Source organism: Balaenoptera acutorostrata, chromosome X, assembly GCF_949987535.1.
Source record: "Balaenoptera acutorostrata chromosome X, mBalAcu1.1, whole genome shotgun sequence".
Lineage (NCBI taxonomy): Eukaryota > Metazoa > Chordata > Mammalia > Artiodactyla > Balaenopteridae > Balaenoptera > Balaenoptera acutorostrata.
The window spans coordinates 33,424,700-33,448,088 of record NC_080085.1 but is presented as its reverse complement, the minus strand read 5'-3'; the positions used below and the strand labels follow the sequence as shown (position 1 = coordinate 33,448,088).

Sequence of the window (23,389 nt, the reverse complement as noted above, 5' to 3'; positions counted from 1 at the left end):
ATGGTCCTCTTCTATTCCTTTTGCACGGGTTATACTATTATTATTTTTAAATGTGCTTTATGAGTCTTGGGAGAAAGAGAAGGAGAATTGCTTAGGGTCAGTTCACCATCTTGAACTGTAAGTGTCTGAATTTTTATTGTGTAGTTGAATCTGTCTTTTCCATGTGACTTGTGGGTTTCATGACTATTTAACAAGGCTATGTTTTTTCTAAATGCTGGGTATGCTTTGGATTCATTTTCCCAGTATAATCTTCACTTAGAGAAGAGCTTATAAGTTCTCTGCCATCTGAAAGCAATCAATACCACCTGCAGCAGAACTTTATCCAGCAGGTCAAAACTTCCTCATTTCTGAAAATAACTAATTTTGTTTTTAAATACCAGTAAGAAAGTGAAAGGTAAAAGAAAACTTTTTTTAGTATATTCTGTATTTTTCACTTTCAGTAGAAGATTTAAGGAATTGTTTTTATAAGAATAAAACTACTTTTCTTTTTCAATGCCTTAAATATCATGTAACTTTGTTTTCCCCTCCCCACTTTTAAAGCAACCTAATTCTTGATTTTTATCTTTAAATTAATTGTAAACAAAGTTTATTTCTTTAAGGAAAACCTATACAAGTTCTCCTTCCCTTTCATCAAGAAATGTGGACATTCCTGTACTGGAAATTAGACATACTAACTTATTATTAGACATACTAATAATGCAAAACTTAAGCTGTCTAGGAACACCCTGGAATGAGTCATTCTCAATATCTGCACTTTCCAGATAACTGAAAATTTACCCTTTAAACATAGGCAAAAAACTTAACCACTGTGCATGAATATTTAGCTGACTCAACATGATTTAACTCTTTTCTGAATGGAGTATTAAAAACATCATTGCCATTACACATGTTATTGTGTCAAATTGTAGGTTCTAATGAATATTCCCAGCCCTTTAGGTTCTGGCCAGTACACTGACCAGAGAAAAAGCTCAGTGTATATAGCATTTGTTGAATATGAATAAATGAATGAATGAAGACATACAGTACCAAAAGAAAAAAAAAGAAATACAGTACCATGATGCCTTTAAGTTCTGTGGAGGTATATGGACCTCTTTGCCCTTACACTAAATGACCCCAGATTGTTATGCTTCTGAGTTTTTGAGTCTGCTTGTAGCATTTCTTTCTTTGTCCTTTCTTTAGGTTCTCAGATGTCACTTGGTACCATTGTGTGTATACCTCTAATAATTCTTCTCTCTTCTTTTAACCCTGGGACCAAGATCACGAAGCTTGTTATGGCAAGTGTGAAAAAGCTCTGACTAAATTTCAGATTGGTTTTGGCAGATTTGGTTTCAGAGTTTAACGTACTGTTTGTGGATTTTAGTTCTACTTTGGCAGCTCAGACACTTCCTCCTGCCCTCATCCCCAGTTTTTAGTTCTGTTTCAGATAGTAAGATTGCCCGATAGCTTATTTCTACATAGACAGAACAACATGCTAGTCATTTGGGTAGAACTGTCTAAAATAAATTACCTGTATTTTCTACGTGGCAACAATTTGGGATCCATGATCCCAGGGATTTTCAAAGCAAGTAAAACTCCACATAAGTCATGACAATTCAAAGGATAGAGTGTTTTTACTCATAGTAAAGCCAACATGTTCTTTATGGTAACCCCCAGAAAACTTTCCCATGCAATGTGAGCATGAATATAACCACCTTCAACTCTCATCCTGGACCCCTCCAGATTCGGCACTACTAGGCCGAATCTGCTCCATTCTACACATTTCACCTTCGAGCAAGCTAGCCTGGCATACTATCATGGAAAAGGTAGAGGAGAAAAAGAGAGAAGAGAAGCATGCCAGGTTTCTTGAGGTCTAGACTCTGGAACTCACACATCAATTTCATTGCATTCTATTGGTCAGCGCAAGTCACAGGAATAGCCCAGATTCAAGGGGTGAGCAAATAGACTCCTCCTCTTGATGGAAGAAACTGTGAAGCCACATATCAGAGGACATGGATACAGAGAGAAGTGGAAAATCGGGGCCACACTGCAATCAACTGAAACGTTATTTACTTTTTTTAAAGCAAGGAAAAAGAACCACTCCATTTTATTTTAATATTCCCTATTTTGTTTCACTCCGTCTAATTAATGCTGGTATCATCTAGTGATGTTTCATTTTTTCCCTATTTCCACCTCCACTCTCGATATACGATATCTTAAAGAGGAAGAAGATTTCTCAAAATGCATTTTTCTACCTACCAAGTGGAAAGTAAAATTTGCTGAATGTTTTCTACAAAGGAAAAAAGTGCAAAAAGTCATATTCTTCAAAGGAGTTTTACAGTCTACTTTCATTGTGAGTTGGATGTGGTCTTTGATCTCAGTAAAGTCACAGGCACATTGGCCCTAGAAGAATGTAACACCGAGTAATAAATGCACCAGGAAGTTGACAACAGTGTTGCCTGAGTTTAATATTTTAGCCATGGATAGGTGCTGCAGAGCTCCCAACTGGAAAACAGGATCGTCAGATAGGTGTGCTGAACTTCATTAGCTACATATGGAATAACTACCATGTGAATCGTGTGCTCTGGTGATTTTCAGCCACTATAGGCGCGTTAACTAACCCCAGGAAATGCTTAGATAGCATGATTCTTTTTTCTTATCAACCAATGCAAGGATATCTGAATATTTGCTCTAAAATCTCAGGAAAGACAAAGGCGATTCCTTCCTTCTGCCCTGAATTCCCCACCATCCCCCATCTGATCTGAAAGAGTGATGTTTAGCTTCTATGTGAGTGGGAGGGCTGGTGATTTTCTTGTTACTTAATTGGGAATTGCATGACTGGAAAGAGGAAGCAATGTTTAGTAATCAAGTGATCTAACCTAATGGTAAACTTGGTGATTACTTAATATTCTAATGTAATTCTAAAACTTATGAAGATCTTTTGAGCCTAATTTTTTTATATAAGTCAGATTTACTGTATTTGGAGTAGTCTTCTCTGAAGGATAAAGTTTCAGAATACTTTGGGCTGTTTCCAGAAGTCAGACAGGTACAGTTCTCAGAGTAAGATAGAGAAAATTAATTCATAGTGGCCACTATTCATGTCCAATCTTTCTTAGTACTTCCTTTTGTCCACAGAAATAGTATATACCCAACAACATTTAGAGTTGAGAAACTGTCCTTTTATAACTTAGCTTCTTCCTCATGCAATTTTACTTCATAACACACACACACACACACACACACACACACACACACACACAATATTGACGATAACTGGCCTTTTCTGTCAGATAGAAATCCTTTATGAACAAAATAAAAATAAAAATGTAGATTACATAAATATTATTGAGCCACTCTGAAGGCTTCTTTTCTCCAAGCAAAATCATTCCATTTCTTAATAGGTCCATTCGTAAGTGAAAATTAGGTTACGGGACAGTGACGTAGGAGAACCCAGCTTCCTGATCTCCCTACAAAGATTAATGACTGGACACTCTCCCTGAACAAAAACAGCTCTGGGAGACCTCTAGAGTCCACTTAGGAACTTTCAGCAACACCGTGGAACAAAAAAACTGAGAACAATCACACACAAAGAAAAGAAAAACGAATTCATTCTGCCCCCATCACCCCTCCACCCCAACCCCTGCAGCTGACATTGTTCAGGGCCAAGAAGGAAGCTCCCAGCTAGAAAGAGTTTCCCTCATCAGAACTCACCCCTTCCTTAAGAGTGGGGTGAGTGACAGCATCCTCAGCTTCCTGGGACCCCTCACGAAGGTTCCGCTTCAGTTTCACCCCACCCCACCAGCGAAGCTGAAATGTCAATACAGCCGGCTACGAACTAGGAAGGAAAGCAGAGGCTATTATTAGCAGACACGCAGTGGGAGAGAGCGTGATTCACAGAGACGCGCTCTGCGCAGAAACTCAGATTTCCCCACTGATGAAGCCAATGGCCAGCACAGCTGCTGCGGACGCGCTGCTGATGTCTCCAGCTTTTGCCCCACAGGTATTTTGTTCAGTGACGCTAGCTACCTGAGTCTCTCCCCGCTCCCCACCTACTGCCACCCCACCCACCAGAAGCGGGATGACACCTGCAGCCAGTGAGCTCTCTGCGGCTGGGCAAGGGTAAGAGGCGAGCCGCCTGAGTCCCTCCCCACCCCTACCAGAGCCCTGGAGCCATGCTCAGCCGGGTGGAGCTTCTGCAGCTGCCTGAGTGCAAACTCCCAGCCTACCCCCCACCCCTAGGTGATCCCACGGCCATGCCTGCTCTGGAGGCTAGCCCCTGCAGCTGTGCACCTGCACACCACCGGCCTGATGCCACTCATCGGCCTCCACTGCAGCCTGCAAGCCCGGGGGGAGCGTGTGTAGCCACGGGTGAGTGAGCAGCCATGGGTGAGTGCACCCACACCCACAGCTGCCTGTGGGCCCGGATCAGGCCGTGTCCTGTCACTGGCCAGCACCACCCTGCCCACCTGTGCCCACCTCCGGCTTTGCACCTGCATGCCCCCAGCCTGAACCCATCACCAGCCTCCACTACAGGGTGCAGCCACAGGAAAGCATGTGAACGGCCAGGTCCCCTGCAGCTGCTAGAGAGCACGTAGTTAGCCCGACCCTTGCTACCTGCCCTGGTTCCCATCACTACGAGTGTGTCTGCAACTAGCCTCAGTCACTACATGGGCACCTGCAGCTGGCCTCCACAACCAAGTGTATGTATACCCCCAGTTCTGGCCACCCCCACTGCCTACACTAGCTACTGGAACTGGAGGTACCGTTTAGGACCCTAACAGCCCTTGCAGCAACTGCAGACCCCCCCCCAACCCGCTGCCATGCAGTACTCACCAAGGACCACACAGCGGCCTGAGCTGAAGAGACACTGCACTTCTCCAGACCACACTTGGCACGCTGCACCAGTAGACCCAGGGTCACAACATGATCCAGTATGCCCCCTTCTGCAGGTAAAAGGCTTCCCTTACAGAACTCAGTCCATCAAGTCTGGAAGAAATGACTGCTTCTTCAAATATGCTGACATCTATTTAAGGCTACAGGGATCATGAAGAATCAGGGAAACATGTCTCCACCAAAGGAATACAGTAAAATTTCAGCAACTGGCCCCAAAGAAATGGAGATCCAGGAATTGCCCAATTAAGAATTCAAAATAATTATTCTACAGATGCTCAGAGAGCTACAAGAGAACACAGATAAACAATTTAATGATATCAGGAAACAATACAAGAACAAACTAAGGAGTTCAAAAAAAGATAGAAAAAATGAAAAAGAACCAAAGAGAAATTTTGGAGCTGAAGAATACAATAACTGAACTGAAGAATTCAATAGAGAGCTTCAACAGTAGACTTTAGCAATCAGAAGAGAGAATCACTGAGTGAGAAGATAGACCAATTGAAATTATCCAGTCAATGAGCAAGAAGAAAAAAAAATGGCAAAGGATGAAGAAAGCCTAGGGGAATTATGGGGCACCATAAAAAATAATGTATACATCATTGGAGTTCTGGAAGGAGAAGAGAGAGGAAAAGGAGAAGAAAGCTTATTTGAAGAATAATGACTGAGAGCTTCCCAAACATGGGAAGAGATTTAGACATCCAAGTTCATGAAACTAATAGGTCACCTAAAAATTTCAACCCAAAACAATCTTCTCCAAGAGATGTAAAACAAAACAAAACAACAGCAACAACAACAAAAAAAACTGTCTAAAACCAAAGAGAGAATTTTAAAAGCAGCAAAAGAAAAAAAAAATCTCTCATACAAGGGAACTTCTATAAGGCTATCAGTGGATATCTCAGCAGAGACCTTGCAGGCCGGGAGAGAATGGGATGATATATTCAAGACGCTGAAAGAAAGAAGCTGCTAGTCAAGAATACTTTACCCAGCAAAGCTGCCTTTTAGAATTGAAGGCAAAATAAAAACTTTCCCTAATAAACAAAAGCTGAGGGAATTCCTCACCACTAAATCTGCCTTACGAGAAATGCTGAAAAGAGTTCTTCAAGCTGAAACAAAAGGATGCTAATTAGTAACATGAAAACGTGAAAATATACAACACACTGGTAAAAGTAAGCATAGGGTTAGATTCAGAATACCCTAATACTGTAATATGGTGATGTGTTGACTACTTAACTCTATATAAAGGTTGAAGGACAAAAGTATTAAAATAGCTATAGCTTCAACAATTTGTTAACGTCAATAGTTACACAATATAAAAAGATGTAAATGGTGACATAAAAATATAAAAGGGGGTAGTAGAAGGATTGAGTTTTTGTATGTAATCAAAATGAAATTATCAGTGTACGATAGACTGTTATATATATGTTTTATGTAAGCCTCATGGGAACCACCAAACAAAAATGTACAGTACATACACAAAAGGTAAAGAGGAAGGGTACCACTAAGGAAGGTAAAGGTAAAGCATACCACTAAGGAAATCCTCAATTTACAAAGGAAAACAGCAAGAAAGGAATAAAAGAAAAATGGAACTACAAAATGGCCAGAAAACAATTTAAAAGATCTCATTAGTAAGTCCTTACCAATCGATCATTACTCTAAATGCTAATGGACTGAATTCTCCAATCAAAAGGCAGAGAGTAGCTGGATGGGTAGAAAACAAGACCCAACTATATGCTGCCTACAAGAGACTCACTTCAGCTTTAAGGACACACATAGGCTCAAAGTGAAGTGATGGCAAAAGATATTCCACGTAAGTGGAAACAAAAGAGAGCAGGAGTAGCTATACTTATACCAGACAACATAGACTTTAAGGCAAAAATGGTAACAAGAGACAAAGATGGTCATTATATAATGATAAGGTGGCCAATTAGTCAAGAAGATATAACAATCATAAATATATATGCACCCAATATTGGAGCACCTAAATGCATTAAGCAAATACTAACAGATCTGAAGGGAGAAATAGACAACAATCCAATAATAGTAGGGGACTTCAATACCCCACTCTCAACAATGGATAGGTTATCCAGACAGAAAATTAAGAGGAAATGTTGGACCTGAAACATAGTTTAGACCAATGGAACTAACAGAGAGATACAGAACATTCCATCTAACAGCAACAGAATGCACATTCTTCTCAAGCTCACACAGAACATTCTCTAGGATAGATTAAATGATAGGTCAGAAACAAGTGTTAGTAAATTTAAGAAGACTGAAATCATAAGTATCGTTTCTGACCACAATGGTATGAAGCTAGAAATCAATAACAGGAAGAAACTGGAACATTCACAAATATGTGGAAATTAAACAACATGTTCCTGAACACCAATGGGTCAAAGAAGAAATCAAAGATAAATAAAAAAATATCTCAAAACAAATGAAAATGGAAGTGCAACATGTCAAAACCTGTGGGATACTGCAGAGTATATCTTTTTTTTTTAACATCTTTATTGGAGTATAATTGCTTTACAATGGTGTATTAGTTTCTGCTTTATAACAAAGTGAATCAGTTATACATATACATATGTTCCCATATCTCTTCCCTCTTGCGTCTCCCTCCCTCCCACCCTCCCTATCCCACCCCTCTAGGTGGTCACAAAGCACAGAGCTGATCTCCCTGTGCTATGCGGCTGCTCTCACCACAAAAAAGCGATGGTAATTATATGACAGGATGGAAGTGTTAGCTAATGCTATCATGGTAATCATTTTGCAATATACAAATGTATCGAATCAACACATTGTACATCTTAAGCTTACACAATGTTGCATATCAATTGTATCTCAATAAATCTGGGGGAAAAAAGAAATTGGCAGATTATTGAGGTTTAAGAATCCAGATATTTTGTAACCATCATTATAAAAATCGGTTCAGTGTAATTTCATCAACGTATGCTAGATCGACTGGGTGAAAGACAATTGGAGAAAATGATATTTATACAGTCAGTACATATTCCCCAAATATTAATTACTAATTACAAAAGTAAAATAATACCTTTATGTTTATAACAGAAGAATCTGGTGATGAAACATACTACCACTAATAACAGGACAAACTGACAATACCTACCTCCTAATACAATGCACTGAGGATACAATGTCACCTATACGTAGACTATATAGTAAATGCTAGTTTTGTATCGGTGTTAAATTTCTTGGATTGGTTCATTGCATTGTGGTTATGTAAGTGAAAGTTGCTGTTCTTTGGAAAAACATTATTTGGTGAATCATCATGTTGTATGCTTTAAATATCTTATAATTTTGTCAGCTATACCTCAATAAAGCTGAAAAAACATCAGAATAAATAAAAGTAAAAATTAGCATGAATCCAGTTAACGAATGTTTCTAAACTAAGATACCAAGATACTTAGATGGCATAAACCAGAGGTTTATACCACCACTGTTACCCAGCTATTCTTGGTGCAGAATCTGTACCTAGCACAATAGCTTTAAAAATATCCTTGGTTACTTATACCTAATCTGTTAGTGTGGTGTAAAGAACATGGGCTTTTTAGCTAGAAAGATATGGACTTAATTTTGACACAGTCACCCAGTAGTTGTGGGATAGTTTGACCCTATCAGTTATCCTCTCTCAGCTTCAGTTTTTTTTGTTTTGTTTTGTTTTTTTTTATCAACGAAATTGGGATAAAATGACTACCTTGCAGTGTCCTGAGGGATTAGCTGAAGTGTATGTAAAATGTTTGGCATAGTAGGTGTTTATTAAACATTAGCTATTTCTATTATTGACATTTATTTCAGCGAATGACCTTTCCCCCCGTGGCAGCATATGTCCACACCTCTATCCCTTTCCTACATGGGGGGGGGGGCGAATCATAACTGGTTGGCTCACTTAGAACAATGACCAGTACAGAACCATGAGCACATACATATATACTCACAACCTGATTTGATGGCAGCTAGTTGCAAAGTTAGAACCGAAAAGGTGAGTGGAAATGAAAAAAAGACGTCTTGCACTAGGACTTCTTTGCCTTTGAAATTCTGTCTGCAATGTCAGGTGACACTCCCTTGTCCATTCCCTTATACCAGTGCCGTGAGGGTCACCAGGACATTAGTACAGAACTCAGTACTCAGTTTTCCCTTCTCAATCCAGACATTGTGCAGTGTTTGACATATCTACAAAAACACAGAGAATCTCAATCCCGCTGGGGCAGAGAAAATCTTTGCCATCTGAATCCACCCTTGAATATGAAGATCAATAACACAGACACAGACAGAGCTCATTCATTTTAATCATTGAGCACAGTTTTGATAGTTCTTCCCAAGAATTATCTCCCGGGGTCCCCCCACCCACCGTAAACTATTCACACACAACATCTACAAGTATTCAAATTTCATAAATGCAGTGTTGCAAAAGCAAAAGAAATAAGAAAAGCCTTCATAACCTTGAGATTAAAAACAATGCTTAATCGTTTTATCAGTACCTGTTACTAAATACTAAATGCTAAAAAAGCTGTGCAGGCAGCCGACGGCTGGGGAGAAGAATGGAGAAGGAAGCTCTCATAATGACAAGAGCTTTTACACTCATTTTTCATCTCATAACCAGGATAACACAGGGCAGATCTCTCTATTTTGGTAACTCTGTTGGTGTCAAAAATAGAAAACCCTGGAGAAACATTTTCAGAGCAACAAATGGAGTTGGTTTTACTTATGCCACACAGGTGAGCGAGGGCCCAGATTGTCAGACTCCTTATAACTCTGGTTCCCCCTCTGGCTCACACTTGGGTGTAAAGAACTCAAGCTATCAACACAGAGCCTGAGTCATAGTAATAGCACAATAAAAGTTTGTTGAATGAATGAACTGATACCTGGGGTGCAGTGGGAACAGGCTGGACCTAAGTTTCTCTTTGCAGAAACAGTCTTGGGACATTGTGGGGAGGTGACATTCTCAAAGCAAGCCTAACTTGTCAGGACTGACCCTCAGTTCCCGGGGCATCCTGGGAACCCAAAGGAACAACTGAGTTCTTACTAGTTCAGCCCAGTCCCCTGAATATGCCCACTCAGCATCAAATTCATGGCCAGAATTTCAGATTCAATACCATATGTTATCAAAATAAAATGAATATGTGTGTAGCTCCTGCAATTACATTCAATACGTATAAGACTTTAAGAAATCTGGGGTAGAAAGTGACCCCCTTCACCTACCCTTCCCTTTTGCCTTTTTTTGCTTTCTCTCACTCTCCTTCTATTCTCTTCCCCCTTCCCTCTCCTTTCCTCCTAACCCCATCTTCTGCCCTTCCCCCCTGCTCCCTTCTCTTTCTTTCTCATTATCAAAGTTGAATACTTCTAAATATCTGTGGCCCCAGAGGATATAACAAATAAACCTGTTTTTAGTTCCCAGAAGTAGGAGCAGTCCTGAGGGGGAAAAAAAAAAACCTTTCTGGCCACATTAACAGTGATTTAGAGACTCTCAAACTCACGGATATCCAGAACATTCTACTGGGTATGAATCCAATACCTACACAGTAAGCTAGGCATTTTAGTTTCTGGGATGTAAATTTCATCATGATCATGATGATAGAACAATAAATCGTTAGTTACACCAGTAAGATCTCTTTTGCATGTGTACTTAAGTAAAACAAAGTGTGGATGCTATTTAAAGCAGATGGGCGTATCAGATACATATTTGTCACAATTCTTAATTTCAAATTCACAAGTGCTGGCTGGAGGAGACCATTTCCGGCAATAAATCAGTTTGCATTTCTTTCATAGCATAAGGAGCAGGACTAAAGGAGCCAGCCAGAGTTAGGACAGGAGTTCAGTTCTCTGCCTCTATCTCCCTTTCCTGCATGTTTCAAATAAAAATGTTTGGACAGGACAACATATTGGTTACTAACCTTAGCCTGTTCTTTACCTTCAAGAGAATCAGGTTCCTTTGGTCAACAAGAGTCTCAGAAGTGATTTCCTCAGATAATTCCGTTTAAAGCTTTCAATTAGTTCTACCCTGGCATTGTATGGTTTTAAATGTCCTTTCATTCATTCATTCAGCAAACTTTCATTGAGTATCCACTCTCTGCTGGGGCATACGTTAATTCCAGTCAGTCTAATATTCTTTTGTAGGAGGAATCTCTGACCCAGTTAGGCTGCTGCATTGGTAAACTGGAGTGTGCTGTCACCATTAAGTGATGAATCACTCTCAGAATATATATCTCTTATTTGGAAAATTTCCTTTGATAGGACAATAATGATAACAAAGATGACACAGAAGGGAATATGAATAGTTACTCCCTGGTTTGCTTCTTCTTTTGGGGAGTATACAAACCTATTTCCAGGCAGCCTGGTATTGCTGAAAGATCACCAAACCTAGAGTCAGATGGTCTAGAGCCAGTCTCAGCTTTAATCTTAGGGAAGCTACTTCACCATTTTGAGTCCCCATTTTTTAATCCTAAGACCTGAGTCTGAGAATCCTTCCCCTACCTTTCTCTGGAATTACTGTGAGGAACCAAAATGAAAAAATGTGTATATAATTGCTCTGAAAACCATAAAGCCCCATACAAATGCAAATTTATCACTGTTAAACAATCTTTGACATTCCTTTCAGGGCAAATCATCACATTATAGTTTCTCTTTCTTTCTTTTTCTTTAAAGGAGGGAACTTACATTATCAACTAGCATTATTGGGGCATTTGGCGGTACAAGCCACATTTATTTCCTCATGGAAGAGACTAGTTAGAAATTTTCCTTATTGAAAATGAAATGCACTCCCCTGGGGCCAGAGTCGGAGTTGGAGATGCAGTGCTTATTGAGGGTTTCAGCCAAGGCTTCCGGTCCACAGAGGAAAACTCCTATTCTGGTACTTTTGGGAAAGAAAGAAAAAAGACAGTTTCAGGCTTTGGGATGGGCTCAATTACAAAGCACATGCGGGGATTTCCTGTTGATTTCAGGCCTCAGGGCAGAGTCCCCTCTGCTCCTTTGTCCTTCCGCAAATGACAGAGTTCAGGTTACCATGAGGGAGTGTGGCTCGGCCCTGTTTGAGGGGCTGGGAGGGGCGGGCAGCCGGCTACTTCAAAAGGCAGCTGACTTCTCTGAAAAAATGACATGCAAGCAGGGTTTGCGGAAACTTCTACTACCAAAGCCGTGACAATTTGCTCTTTGATGTGATTGTATTTCCAATTTCTTGTTCACGTAAGATTTCAGTAAAACTCAAAAATCTATTCAAAACCAAGAATGCAGATTCTTTGGCCCTACCCCACATGTACTAAATCAGCGTTTCAAAAAGCTTCCCCAAGTATTTATATGTTCATTAAAGTGTAAGAAGCAATGGCGTAAAGAGTGTATTTATGGTGATTTCTTGAGTTTGTCATGTGTTCTAGATTTTAGAAATGCAGTTTTCAGACTTCTAGCCTGCCACAATACACAGGAGAGCATGGAAGAGTGGAAACGGAGCCTGAAGCCAAGAGACAGGTAAGTAGCACTTCTCCTCTTGAGCTTCACTGTTAGAAGTCCTAGTAAACTAAGGCAAATAAAGGTTGCCTGGAGATGTTCTGAGAAATGTTTGCGACTATAAAGAAGAAAAGGGAGAATCTGAAAATCCAGAGAACGGAAGAGAATAAGCTTGCGAGACAAGCAAGAACTGTAGTGCTTCCTTTGCATTCTGTCTCTTTCTTAAGCTACTTTCCTTTACCACTCAATCCATTCAAGAAACCAACCAAGCCTCATTCACTCTAAAGTGTAAATGACTGGTAAGAGTTTCAAGAACAGCCAGTACAGTAGGCAGGAAAAACTTAGAAATACCAAGGAATAGTAGCACAATGAAAACTGACCTAAAACAGTTTCTCAACCTCAGTACTACTCACATTTTAGGTCAGGGAATTCTTTGTTGTGGGGAGCTGTCTTTTATATTACAGAACATCTAGTTTCATGATGACCAAAGCTTTAGTGAGGGCAGGAAGGACCTGGAATATCTGTCAACTTATGATCTTGGACCCAAAAACTATAAATGAAAGTGGGGACAGTGTCTCCTTAGTAATAAATATAAATCATAGAGAATTAATAGAAGTAGATACACGACTGAAATTTAGGAGGTGAAAGAAAAGAACTGAGTTATGGGCCTATTTGGGGGGAACTGGGTTCAGAAAGTCTGAGGTGGAGCCTGGGAATCTTTGTTTGGAACTCTCCAGTCAATTTTGGTGTGATTTAAAGACTTCCTCTTGAAGTCAGAGATATCTAGAACCTTTTATGGGTGTGAATATGGTAATCTAGGTATTTTAGTTTCTGGAATATATAAATCTAGCCATGTTTGGAAGCTGTTGCTTTACGTAGACCATGAGCCTCAAGAACACCTTGGTGGGGGAACTCCTTACTTGGGGTGTTGACTCCCAATGGTATTGAACTCATTATCCCAGTTGGGCCGTCCATACAAGGTCTTTTGTTTCAGGCCTGTGATCACATCTTTCTCCTCGTCATGGTGCACAGCAAAGTGATTGGCCTGCGGGAAAGGACATGAATTCAGACAAAAGAGGCATGCTGTATAAACACACACAGATATACTTACATATCTCACAAACCAAGCTCTAATTACCATTCTAACTGCATGTATTTGGGGCAAGGCATCATGCTGGAAGCTAGAAGGTCAACACTGAACAAACCAGTTCTCAAGCAATTTACAGTCTAGAAAGGGAGACCATAGAGGAGGCACAAACACCTCCATGAGGACAAAGAAGGGAGCACGGGTGGGAGGATATGGGAAGGTTTCAGGGTGGCCGCATTTGAGCCAGACTTTGAAGTGTGGGTAGGATTTAAATTCTCTATCTCACTGTTTTTCTCTCTGCAGTACATCTGACAGTCTTTTCTCACCCTAATATACTCCCGCTCCTTTGGGAGAATCACTAAGAATTAAGACAACCATAGACTAAAATGTACTCATATTTTGGTAATGTAATGAGACATCAAACCAAGCCTAAAGCTACTCTCTGTATATGTGTGTGTGTGTGTGTGCAGAGTCATGTGTTGTTTCCTGTGACCATTCTAGGGGGCCTCAGTTTGAACAACAGGTATTTTTTAAATAAAAATGGTTAATTACATTTATTTAACAATCAAATCAGATTTTACATTCACTGGACAGGGAATGGATGATGGGATGGAAGAGGTTAAGAAGGGTGATTACCCTGGTTTAATAGTCCTGTAGGGACAAAGTTTTGCAAAGCAAAATAACTCTTTTTCAATGCAAAGAGATTTCCCACTTAAAAAACTGTGTCTGGCTTTTGAAAAAAACAGAACTGCAAAGCAATTTATATATTATACATTTTTCCCCCTGGGTTTCATTTTGATCACATTTTGTTGTTGTTGTTTCATTTTTAAATTGCAGAAGTGGCATCTTAAAACCACTTTTTCTGGAGCAGCAATTTTCATGGTCATGTGTCCCTGGACCTACGTTTGCAACAAGCCTTTCCTAAGACTTGGAGAACCTGTGATAAGCGATATGCCAAAACCTAAATGAGAAGAAGTCAGTTTTCACAGGGACCAGGTGCATGTGAAAAATGTCTTGGGTGAGGAGCCAATGTGTGGGGATGGCCATCTGAGGCAGTGGCCAGGAGTAGGCAGAGACCCTTGCCTTACCTCCTCACTCAGGGGGACAGTTATGCTGCTTCCAGGCCAAGTCATGAATGTCTCCTTATTTAGAAAGATGTTACCCCCTAGGAATCATTAACTTGTTTCTGAGTTTCTCAGTCTCATCACTTTGGACATTTGGGGCCAGATAATTCTTTGTTGTGGGGGGCTGTCTTGTGAATTGTGATTATCTTATCAATAATTGTAATTAACTGTAATCGTCTTCTCAATCGAAAATTCACATTTCCATTGCTAAATGTCTCAGGAGGGAGAAGGTATATATACATATACATATATACATATACACATACTACACACATATATATACATATACACATACACACACACCCCTCATATATACATATATATATATATATCACCTTCATTAGATATATATTGATTTATTTACAAATGATAATCATGAGCTACTAGGAGTAGTAAGAGTACAGGTTCTGGAGCATTTATTACTTGGATGCCCTTGGACAAATGACCTAACCTGTTCTGGGCCTTGGCTTCCCCATCTGTAAAATCTGGCAAAGAATAATAGCTACTTCATAAGGTTGTTTTGAGGATTTAATTAGACAATCTATGTAAACACTAAGAACAATACTTGGCACTAGCATATGCTTAATAACGATTGCCATTTATTATGACTCCTTATTAAATGTATTATGTATAGTATAAAACATGCATAAACATAAATTAAAGGAATATATACACATATATATGCATGTGTATACATATATATGTATATGCATGTGTATATATAAATACAGACACAGAGAGAGAGAGAGAGAGAGAGAGAGAATGAGAGAGAGAGAGAGAGAACGAGAGAGAGCTGATCTTTTCTCTATTTTCTTCCCATAACCCCATAGATCATCTTGTCCATCTGGTTCGATACCCCTGGTGGAGACATGGCTCTAACAAGGTCAAAGTCATGGCTTTGATTCCCTTGTAGGCTCCCTAGCTTTGACCCATCCCACAGATACCAACTTTGAATCTAATATCAACCGTCTGAACAAATGGGGATACTGAGTCAGAGTGAATGTGCTGGATCACCCGAACCCATCGACTGTTCTTAAAAACAGTACACAAGACATTCCAATAACCAAGAGGAAGTCGGTAAGCCCTGGGCACTGTGGGAGGGACCTGAGATTGGGGCTCTTGTCCTCACCTGAGACTCATCCCAGCCAGTGAGGTAGATGTTGTAGCTGAGGAAGCCGGCGTTGTCCTTCTCCTGCATCTGGGTCTCCAGCAGCTGCAGCAGGTCTGCAAACCACTCAAAGGCATGTGTGTCCCGGCACAGCCAGTAGAAGTAGATCTGAGAGGGGGACAGACCGTGAAGCAGATTATGTTTCTTTTTTTATTTTTATCTTTTTTTGAAGGATAGTTGATGTATAATATCATATAAGTTACAAGTATATAATAGAGTGATTCACAATTTTAAAGGTTATACTCCATTTATAGTTATTATAAAATATTGGCTATATTCCCCATGTTGTACATTATATCCTCGTAGCTTATTTATTTTATACATGGTCGTTTGTACCTCTTAATCCCCTACCCCTGTCTTGCCCCTCCCACCTTCCCTCTCCCCACTGGTGACCACCAGTTCTTTCTCTATATCTGTGTGAGTCAAGTAGATTATATTTAAATAGGGACCTATCAGCATTGAAATATGGATTTCTACCCTCCCCACCTCTACTTTTCCCTGCTGCTCAGAATGCCTGGAAAAATGGGTTTTCAGAAAGCTCTAGATATTTGACAAACTAGCTCACATGAACCTACTCTGGCCTTCACACGGCAGGGCAGTAAATAAATAGCTTGTTCTCAGAAATCCGTAGCTTAAGAAGAAAACATTAGCCCACCACTTTCCCCCTGGGTCTGCTCTTGCCCTTCTAGGATCCCCGGCTTCCTTTGACCCTCCTCTCAGAAAGACCAATAGGATCTAGACGAGCCATGGCTGCCACCACGCTACTTCCCTACCCGCTACTGCCAGACTTCCCTGAGTTCGTAGAGGAAAAAGTAGTTCTACCCACACCTCCTCCACGTCGAAAAGAGGGGAAGGGGAGAATGAAAAGTCAAGGTCAGCTCAACGTGCCTATTAGAGGTTATCTCTACAGCTATTAGAATGACTCAAGCTTTATTAAAGATGTCCTTTATTGGGCAATGAAACCAAACTTACATGTAACCAAAAAATCCCCCAGGACTTTATTCTGAGGAGACAGCCATAAGAAAGTAAAAAAGCAAAAGTGTCACGAAAGGACACGTCTCCTGCCCTCCCCCTACAAATAAATGTGCTGGGGGCTGGAAATGGAATCCATGTCAATATCTAACATAAGATGATAGAAAAATTATTCTATCCTCTCAATGGAACATGAAAGAATCATCGAAAATGATTATTAGCAAGCTTGTGACAACACTGAAAAATATTATATGCTTTAAAAAGAGCAGGACAGGGGCTTCCCTGGTGGCGCAGTGGTTGAGAATCTGCCTGCTAATGCAGGGGACACAGGTTCGAGCCCTGGTCTGGGAAGATCCCACATGCAGCGGAGCGACTAGGCCCGTGCGCCACAACTACTGAGCCTGCGCGTCTGGAGCCTGTGCTCCGCAACAAGAGAGGCCGCGATAGTGTAAGGCCTGCGCACCGCGATGAAGAGTGGCCCCTGCTTGCCGCAACTAGAGAAAGCCCTCGCATAGAAACGAAGACCCAACACAGCCATAAATAAATAAATAAATAAATAACTGATTGAAGGACTTTAAAAAAAAAAAAAAAGAAAAAGAAACTCTTCCAAGTAATTAAAAAAAAAAAAAAAGCAGGACATGAAATTGTACATACTCAATATATACAGCTTTCTAAAAATATGTAAACATGTTGGAAGAGAACTTACAAAAAGGATAACTACTGGACTGGGGTTGTGAATACTTTCTATTCCCAACTCTCTTCTGAATTTCCAGTAATGCTATACAAATACAGTATATTTGTACTTTCAATAATAGGCCTGCTTATACAGAACCACATTTATTTATTTGTTTGTTTGTTTATTTTTTTGGCTGTGCCACGCATGGCTTGCGGGATCTTAGTTCCCCGACCAGGGATCAAACCAGCACCCTTGGCAGTGAAAGCGCCGAGTCCTAACCACTGGACCGCCAGGGAATTCCCAGAAGCACCTTTGACTTATCAAATAGCCCTTTTGTGCAAAGCCTGCCTCTCTGAAACCACCTAGAACTTGTCTTCACTTCCCCCAGTCTCTGCCAGCCTCTGCCCTGAAGGTTCTTTGGGGCTTCACTTGGCAGACTGTGATGAATGCTCCAAGCCCTCTGAAAAAGAAAAGAACCTACCTTTTTGAGCCTCAGATTGGGAGCTTTATTGCAATATTTGTACCAGATCGACTTGAGAATGGATGCAAAGGGCGTGACCCCAATCCCTGCTCCCACCAACATCACCACCTCGTAACTGAACACATCTTCACTGGCGGTGCCGAAGGGCCCGTCAACAACTATCCTGGAGGGAAGCATGGGGGGAGATAGTTACACGGATACCTTGCTCTTCAGAGGAGGATGGGGCACACATTACCACTGCAGGTGTGCAACATGTCACTTCAAACTGGGACAATGTATTGATGTGACACTTTGTTCTGTGAGATAGCTTTCAAGTAACCAACTCAGTGTGAACATCGGGGTTGGAAGTAAGAAGAGGAATTTTTAGCTAACTGAAAACATTTGGTAACTCTCAGGGGTATTTTTTTCATGTCCCCACCCCCGTTCACCCACTACACATGCGTGCGTGCACACACACACACACAAACACAAAGACTCTCTGTGTCTCTTGCCAGGTGAGCCCACACTTGAAATTCCTGCTTACACTGCACATTAAAGTGAGAATTTTCCATGTCATAATATCTTATAAATTTAATATCTCTACTTTATGTTGGTCTATTCATTGAGTTATTTGACAAACTTTTCTTTAGCATCTACTAAGTGCCTGACACCATGTTAGGCGTGTGGGAAGAAGGAGGCCAAGTGAGTAACATCTGGCATTTACCCTCAAATAACATACACCAATGAAATTTTAAGTATAGCTTTGATTGCAAGTTAATATACCTTGGCCTTGACCCTTACAAATTTATAGGCACTGGGGAATATCCATGATTAATATTTGATTCAAACATTTTATATTTCATATAAGATTTATACATATATGCATAAACACAGCACACGTATAAAATGGGGAACACCGAGATAGCTCCCTATATTTGTAGAATCTGTATGTTTTGTCAGACTCAGGAGCTAGTAGAGTGACATTTTTCCTGAACTCATGCACCTTTGTGATAGGCGCTTGGTACTCACTTCGGTAGTTTCCAGGCATCTTGAAACTCCTGCTTATCACAGCCACAAGCTTTGAAAAGTCCCTCCGTCCAGTCCCCCACGATGCGGATATGGATGCTAAAGAAGTCTTCCTCGGGGGCAGAGGTCAGGGTGAAAGGGTGCCACTCCAGCCTGGACACCACAGGGCACTTAACGAAAATGTATTGGCCCACCTCCATCTTGAATCCCTTTTTCTTCATCTGTAGCTCGATGGTTTTGAAAGGGTGAGTGACCACCTATGGAACAAAATGTGTCTCTGGAAATGAATCTTTCCCCCAGTACTTGCCTTTTCAGTATCCATATGGATAAAAGGCTGAGCTAAGATGCCCCACCCAGGTCCCTTCTTCAGGGCCAACAGAGCAGTTCTTCCAGCAAACCTGCCTCTCACTGGCAACTGCCCTCGGCTGTAGCCCATGGCCAACAATGAGCTGATGCAGGGATCCAAAGGCCTGGCCCTTGTCCTCACTTTGGGACAACTCCCAGGGGCCATCGCAGCTGCAGCACTTCCTGTAGGATCAGCTGAGGCTGCAGTTGCAACCACTTCGGGCCAGCAATTTCCTTCCCCCAGTCCTGCCTTTCTTTTCTTTTACAGGTTCATCTCCTGAGAACATGCCCCGATAAGCCTTCTACATGCAGTTCTCTGTCTCAGAGTCTTTGCCAGGGAATCCAACCTAAGACACCAGCTTAATGTGATTTTTTTTTTCTCTAAGAAGACAAGGCAGTTGCTAGAAACAGAAAGAAGAGGTGGTTTCCTGCTCAGCCTTCCTATCTCCCCAAGGGATGATCAAGAGCCTTAGCAGCTGGACAGAAGCAGAAGGAGACCCCATTGGCTAGTAATACAGCAACATCGCCCAAACCAAGCCTAAGGTGCTGGTCTGTCTTTGTCCCAAGTCCCACCTTGAACCTGCCTGATTCCATGCATTGTTTATACATTTCTCCCTACCTGGGGAATACACCATCCATCTCTCCCAAAGCCAGGCCCCACCCACCTGTTGCCATCCTCCTTCTCCATGTACCTGAATGTTCATAACAGCTTTGTTTACAATAGCAAAAATATTGGAAGCAGTCCAAATGTCCATCAACTGGTAAGTTGGTAAATAATTTAACAAAATGATTTCATTGTAATATAGAAAGTAATATGTTTCTTTGATGATTCCTGAGATCTTAGAGGGACTTTATATGTGCAACTGAAAACAAACCAAGGGACATCAAAGGAAAGAAAAATCAATAGAAACAAAATAGCAGCTTCCTAATGTTGACTGATATAGACGAGCTTTTCTTTTCACCGGGTGAGGAGGAGTAGGACCACAGGAAATCCTTTTAAGAAAAATTGCCAAGCATTTCCAAAACTTGTGAGTCAAATATAACTTATATGACAAGGCTGTAACCAACTTCCCTTCATCACTGAAATAAGGAGGTGTAGAGCTTCTTTTTGAAACAGAACATAAAAATTGATGAAAATGACTTTGAAAATTATGTGGCTCGCGTTGCAATTTTGTGTGGTGAGAATGAGTTCTACCATATTGCAATTTTGCTACCACAGGGAACATCGGGATAGAAGGGAATAAAATGCACTAGTGGACAGCGTTGTCACCAGAATACTTTTGGATAGTACCTTGTTTCTTATGTGTGTTTACATGAGAAGAAAATGAGTACCTATTTTCTTCACAGGCAAACAAGTCTGCCTTAGAAATAGGCTTAGGGGAAATACTTGTCTGGTTAGTTCGTTCTAGTCTAGTAAGGGAAATTTTGTGGTGGCTCTTTTTGCTGATCTCTGGGCTTTTTCTCATAGTGCAATATAAATATCATAAAAGGAGAACTGTTGTGGCTTCCTATATTTCAAGGTTTCCAATGCCTGCAGGACTAACTTTACTATGACCTTCCACAGAGGCCAAGAAAGAAGAGCTAGGGTGGTGGAGTGGAAGATTTTGTGTGTTTTGCGAAAGCAACCCATGGTAAGCTTTTAGTAAATACTTTCTGAACTGAACTTAATTAAATTTTATTTGATAAAAATAGTCCTGTCTGATGTTTCCTGAAACTATAATAAGGCGATTCCATTTCTATTTATTTAGTTGGATATTTATTTATTTAGTGATAAGAAGCAGCATAGACGTGTGGGGCAAAACCACTATATACTTGAAGTTAGCGGACTCAAATCTAAATGCAGTTTAGTTATTAGCTCGCTTGAGACTTTGAGTACATTAACTCTGATACTCTGTGACTGCATACAAAGCACAGAGAAGGAGGTAAAGAGGACCTGGGAAACTGTCTCCATCTCAACCAGACCTGCCCTTGGTTCCCTGGTTCTTTTGGCATCTGAATATTTTAAGGCTCAGTGCATGACCTTTTGAACTCACCTCTTTTGCTTCTTTACTCTTAACTAATCACATCATCTCTCTATGCTCCTCCCCTCTACATACACACACACACACACACACACACACACACACACAGATTCATTTACACAAAACATTTGGATTCACTTTTCAACAGAAAATGTTAACTTCTAGTTTCCCCAATTAAAAGGCCCAATCATGTGATTATCAAGCTAGGTACATTGAAACAAACTGTAGGTCATCTCTCTGCCCTAAGTTTAATCAAAAGAAACAGAGTAAAAGTGAGATCTGACAATGATATAGAGAACTTGGATAGACTTGTCCATGATACAGTTAGATAGTATTAGTAATTCCTAACCCAGCCAATACCTTGGTGATGACCACCTTCTGCTGAGATCGCCAAAACCGTACCAACCTCTCACAGAGATATAGGAACATGGGACCCACTATCCATTTCCAAGTCTGTAATCAGAGCAAACAATGAAAAAAGGATGTGTTAAGGGGCAGTAGTTGATAAAAGATTCATGGGGACAAAACATTTTAGAAGTCAAGTTCACCTATTTTGGTTTGTTTAAATATTCCATAATAGATTAGTAAATTTCTTCTATAAAGGAATGCATGAAAATATCTAAAGTTAAAATAAATTTTTGAGCCAGTAAAAATGAACATTCTCCTTGGCCACATTGGGGAACTATATCTACAGTATGAAACTTTCCCAAGAGGAACTGCCCACAAGAATGGGATTTCCTCCTATTGTCGCAATAGGAGTTGCAATAACCCTACAGCAGAGTAAGGTTGGTTTCAGAATTAACATTTCTCTAAAGGATAGCATTTCAACAACATCATATTTTTAATGCAACGTTGCAATTACTTTCTCTTGGTCACATAGGCAAAGCTTCATTCTTTGCAAGATGAGAAATTCCACGCTAGAATTTAGCTCTTCCTCCAATATCCTGGCAAGTTCTAGGAGCTATGCAATGCACTTTCTCTAGGGTTCTCTCTTGTCAGAATCTGCAGTGTTTCAGAACACTGGAATTACCCTGTGGCATTACTGGCTATACAAAAACATTTAGGCCAAACAGATCCATCCTGGGATTCAGTCAGTTAGGTTCCTAGATGAATATCTGAAGTAGCAAAGAATTTTAGAAGTCAATATCATCTAAAATACAACATTCCAGAACGGATTCCAAGAGGGAAAAAAAATCCCAGAGTGCTTCCCATAGTCTCTCCTATGATCTTTCTTTTTTTTTTTTTTTTTTTTAAAGGATTTTCTTATTTATTTATTTATTTATTTATTTATTTTTGGCTGTGTTGGGTCTTCGGTTCGTGCGAGGGCTTTCTCCAGTTGCGGCAAGCGGGGGCCACTCTTCATCGCGGTGCGGGGACCGCTTTTCATCGCGGTGCGCGGGCCTTTCTCTATCGCGGCCCCTCCCGTTGCGGGGCACAGGCTCCAGACGCGCAGGCTCAGCAATTGTGGCTCACGGGCCCAGCCGCTCCGCGGCATGTGGGATCCTCCCAGACCAGGGCTCGAACCCGTGTCCCCTGCATTAGCAGGCAGATTCTCAACCACTGCGCCACCAGGGAAGCCCTCTCCTATGATCTTTCTATGAAACTTTTTAAGAAAGTTATTGTTGGAAGTTGAGAACACCCAAATGTCCCTATCTCCAGCCTAAGTTGAAGAATATCTGCCCGGAAGTCATAAATGCTTTCCTACTGGCCTTCATTTTCATGGGACAGTTTTTTCAAACGGTCTAGCATCATCCATCTATGTCCTGGCTGCCACCTGGGGCCCCATTGAATGGAGCCAGATCTTGGACATCGCTTCTAATCTCCCCAGAAACCCAGGAGCTCCTCTGAGGTAGGTGCCTGTGAAGGTAGCAGCACTCTGACTTCAGCTGTCTTCAAGGAAATGTGCCTTCCCCAGCTCATAAGAGGACCTGCAATAGAGTTCCCTTTTAATCCTTTCTCTTGATGTCTGCATGTAGTGGGGGTAGTTCACTGATGTGTCTGCTTGCTTTCATTAATGAGCAAGGATGCTGAAAGATGTTGAGTCCCCAGACAGCATGCAGTTTCTAGAGGAAGAGTACTCCTATATTATGAGAGTCAGAAAAAAGGAAGGAGAAAATGGGATGGGAAATTTGCCTTTATATTATACTGTGTTTAAGGACAAAATAATCATCCTGTTCAGGAGCCCT

General features: G+C 40.9%; 1 protein-coding gene across 1 annotated transcript in view; it reads right to left on the bottom strand.

Moving 5' to 3' along the window:
• Positions 1-7,526: 7,526 nt before the first annotated feature.
• LOC103009523 (cytochrome b-245 heavy chain) overlaps positions 7,527-23,389 on the bottom strand; it is a 36,169-nt gene continuing 20,306 nt past the window's right edge. The window contains exons 8-13 of the mRNA XM_007184055.3: positions 21,564-21,656; positions 18,841-19,094; positions 17,833-17,995; positions 15,665-15,811; positions 13,245-13,369; positions 7,527-11,737 (exon numbers count right to left, since the gene is read on the bottom strand). Coding sequence (XP_007184117.2) covers positions 11,611-11,737; positions 13,245-13,369; positions 15,665-15,811; positions 17,833-17,995; positions 18,841-19,094; positions 21,564-21,656 — 909 coding nt within the window. The 3' untranslated portion in view covers positions 7,527-11,610. The remainder of the gene's footprint in view (positions 11,738-13,244; positions 13,370-15,664; positions 15,812-17,832; positions 17,996-18,840; positions 19,095-21,563; positions 21,657-23,389) is intronic.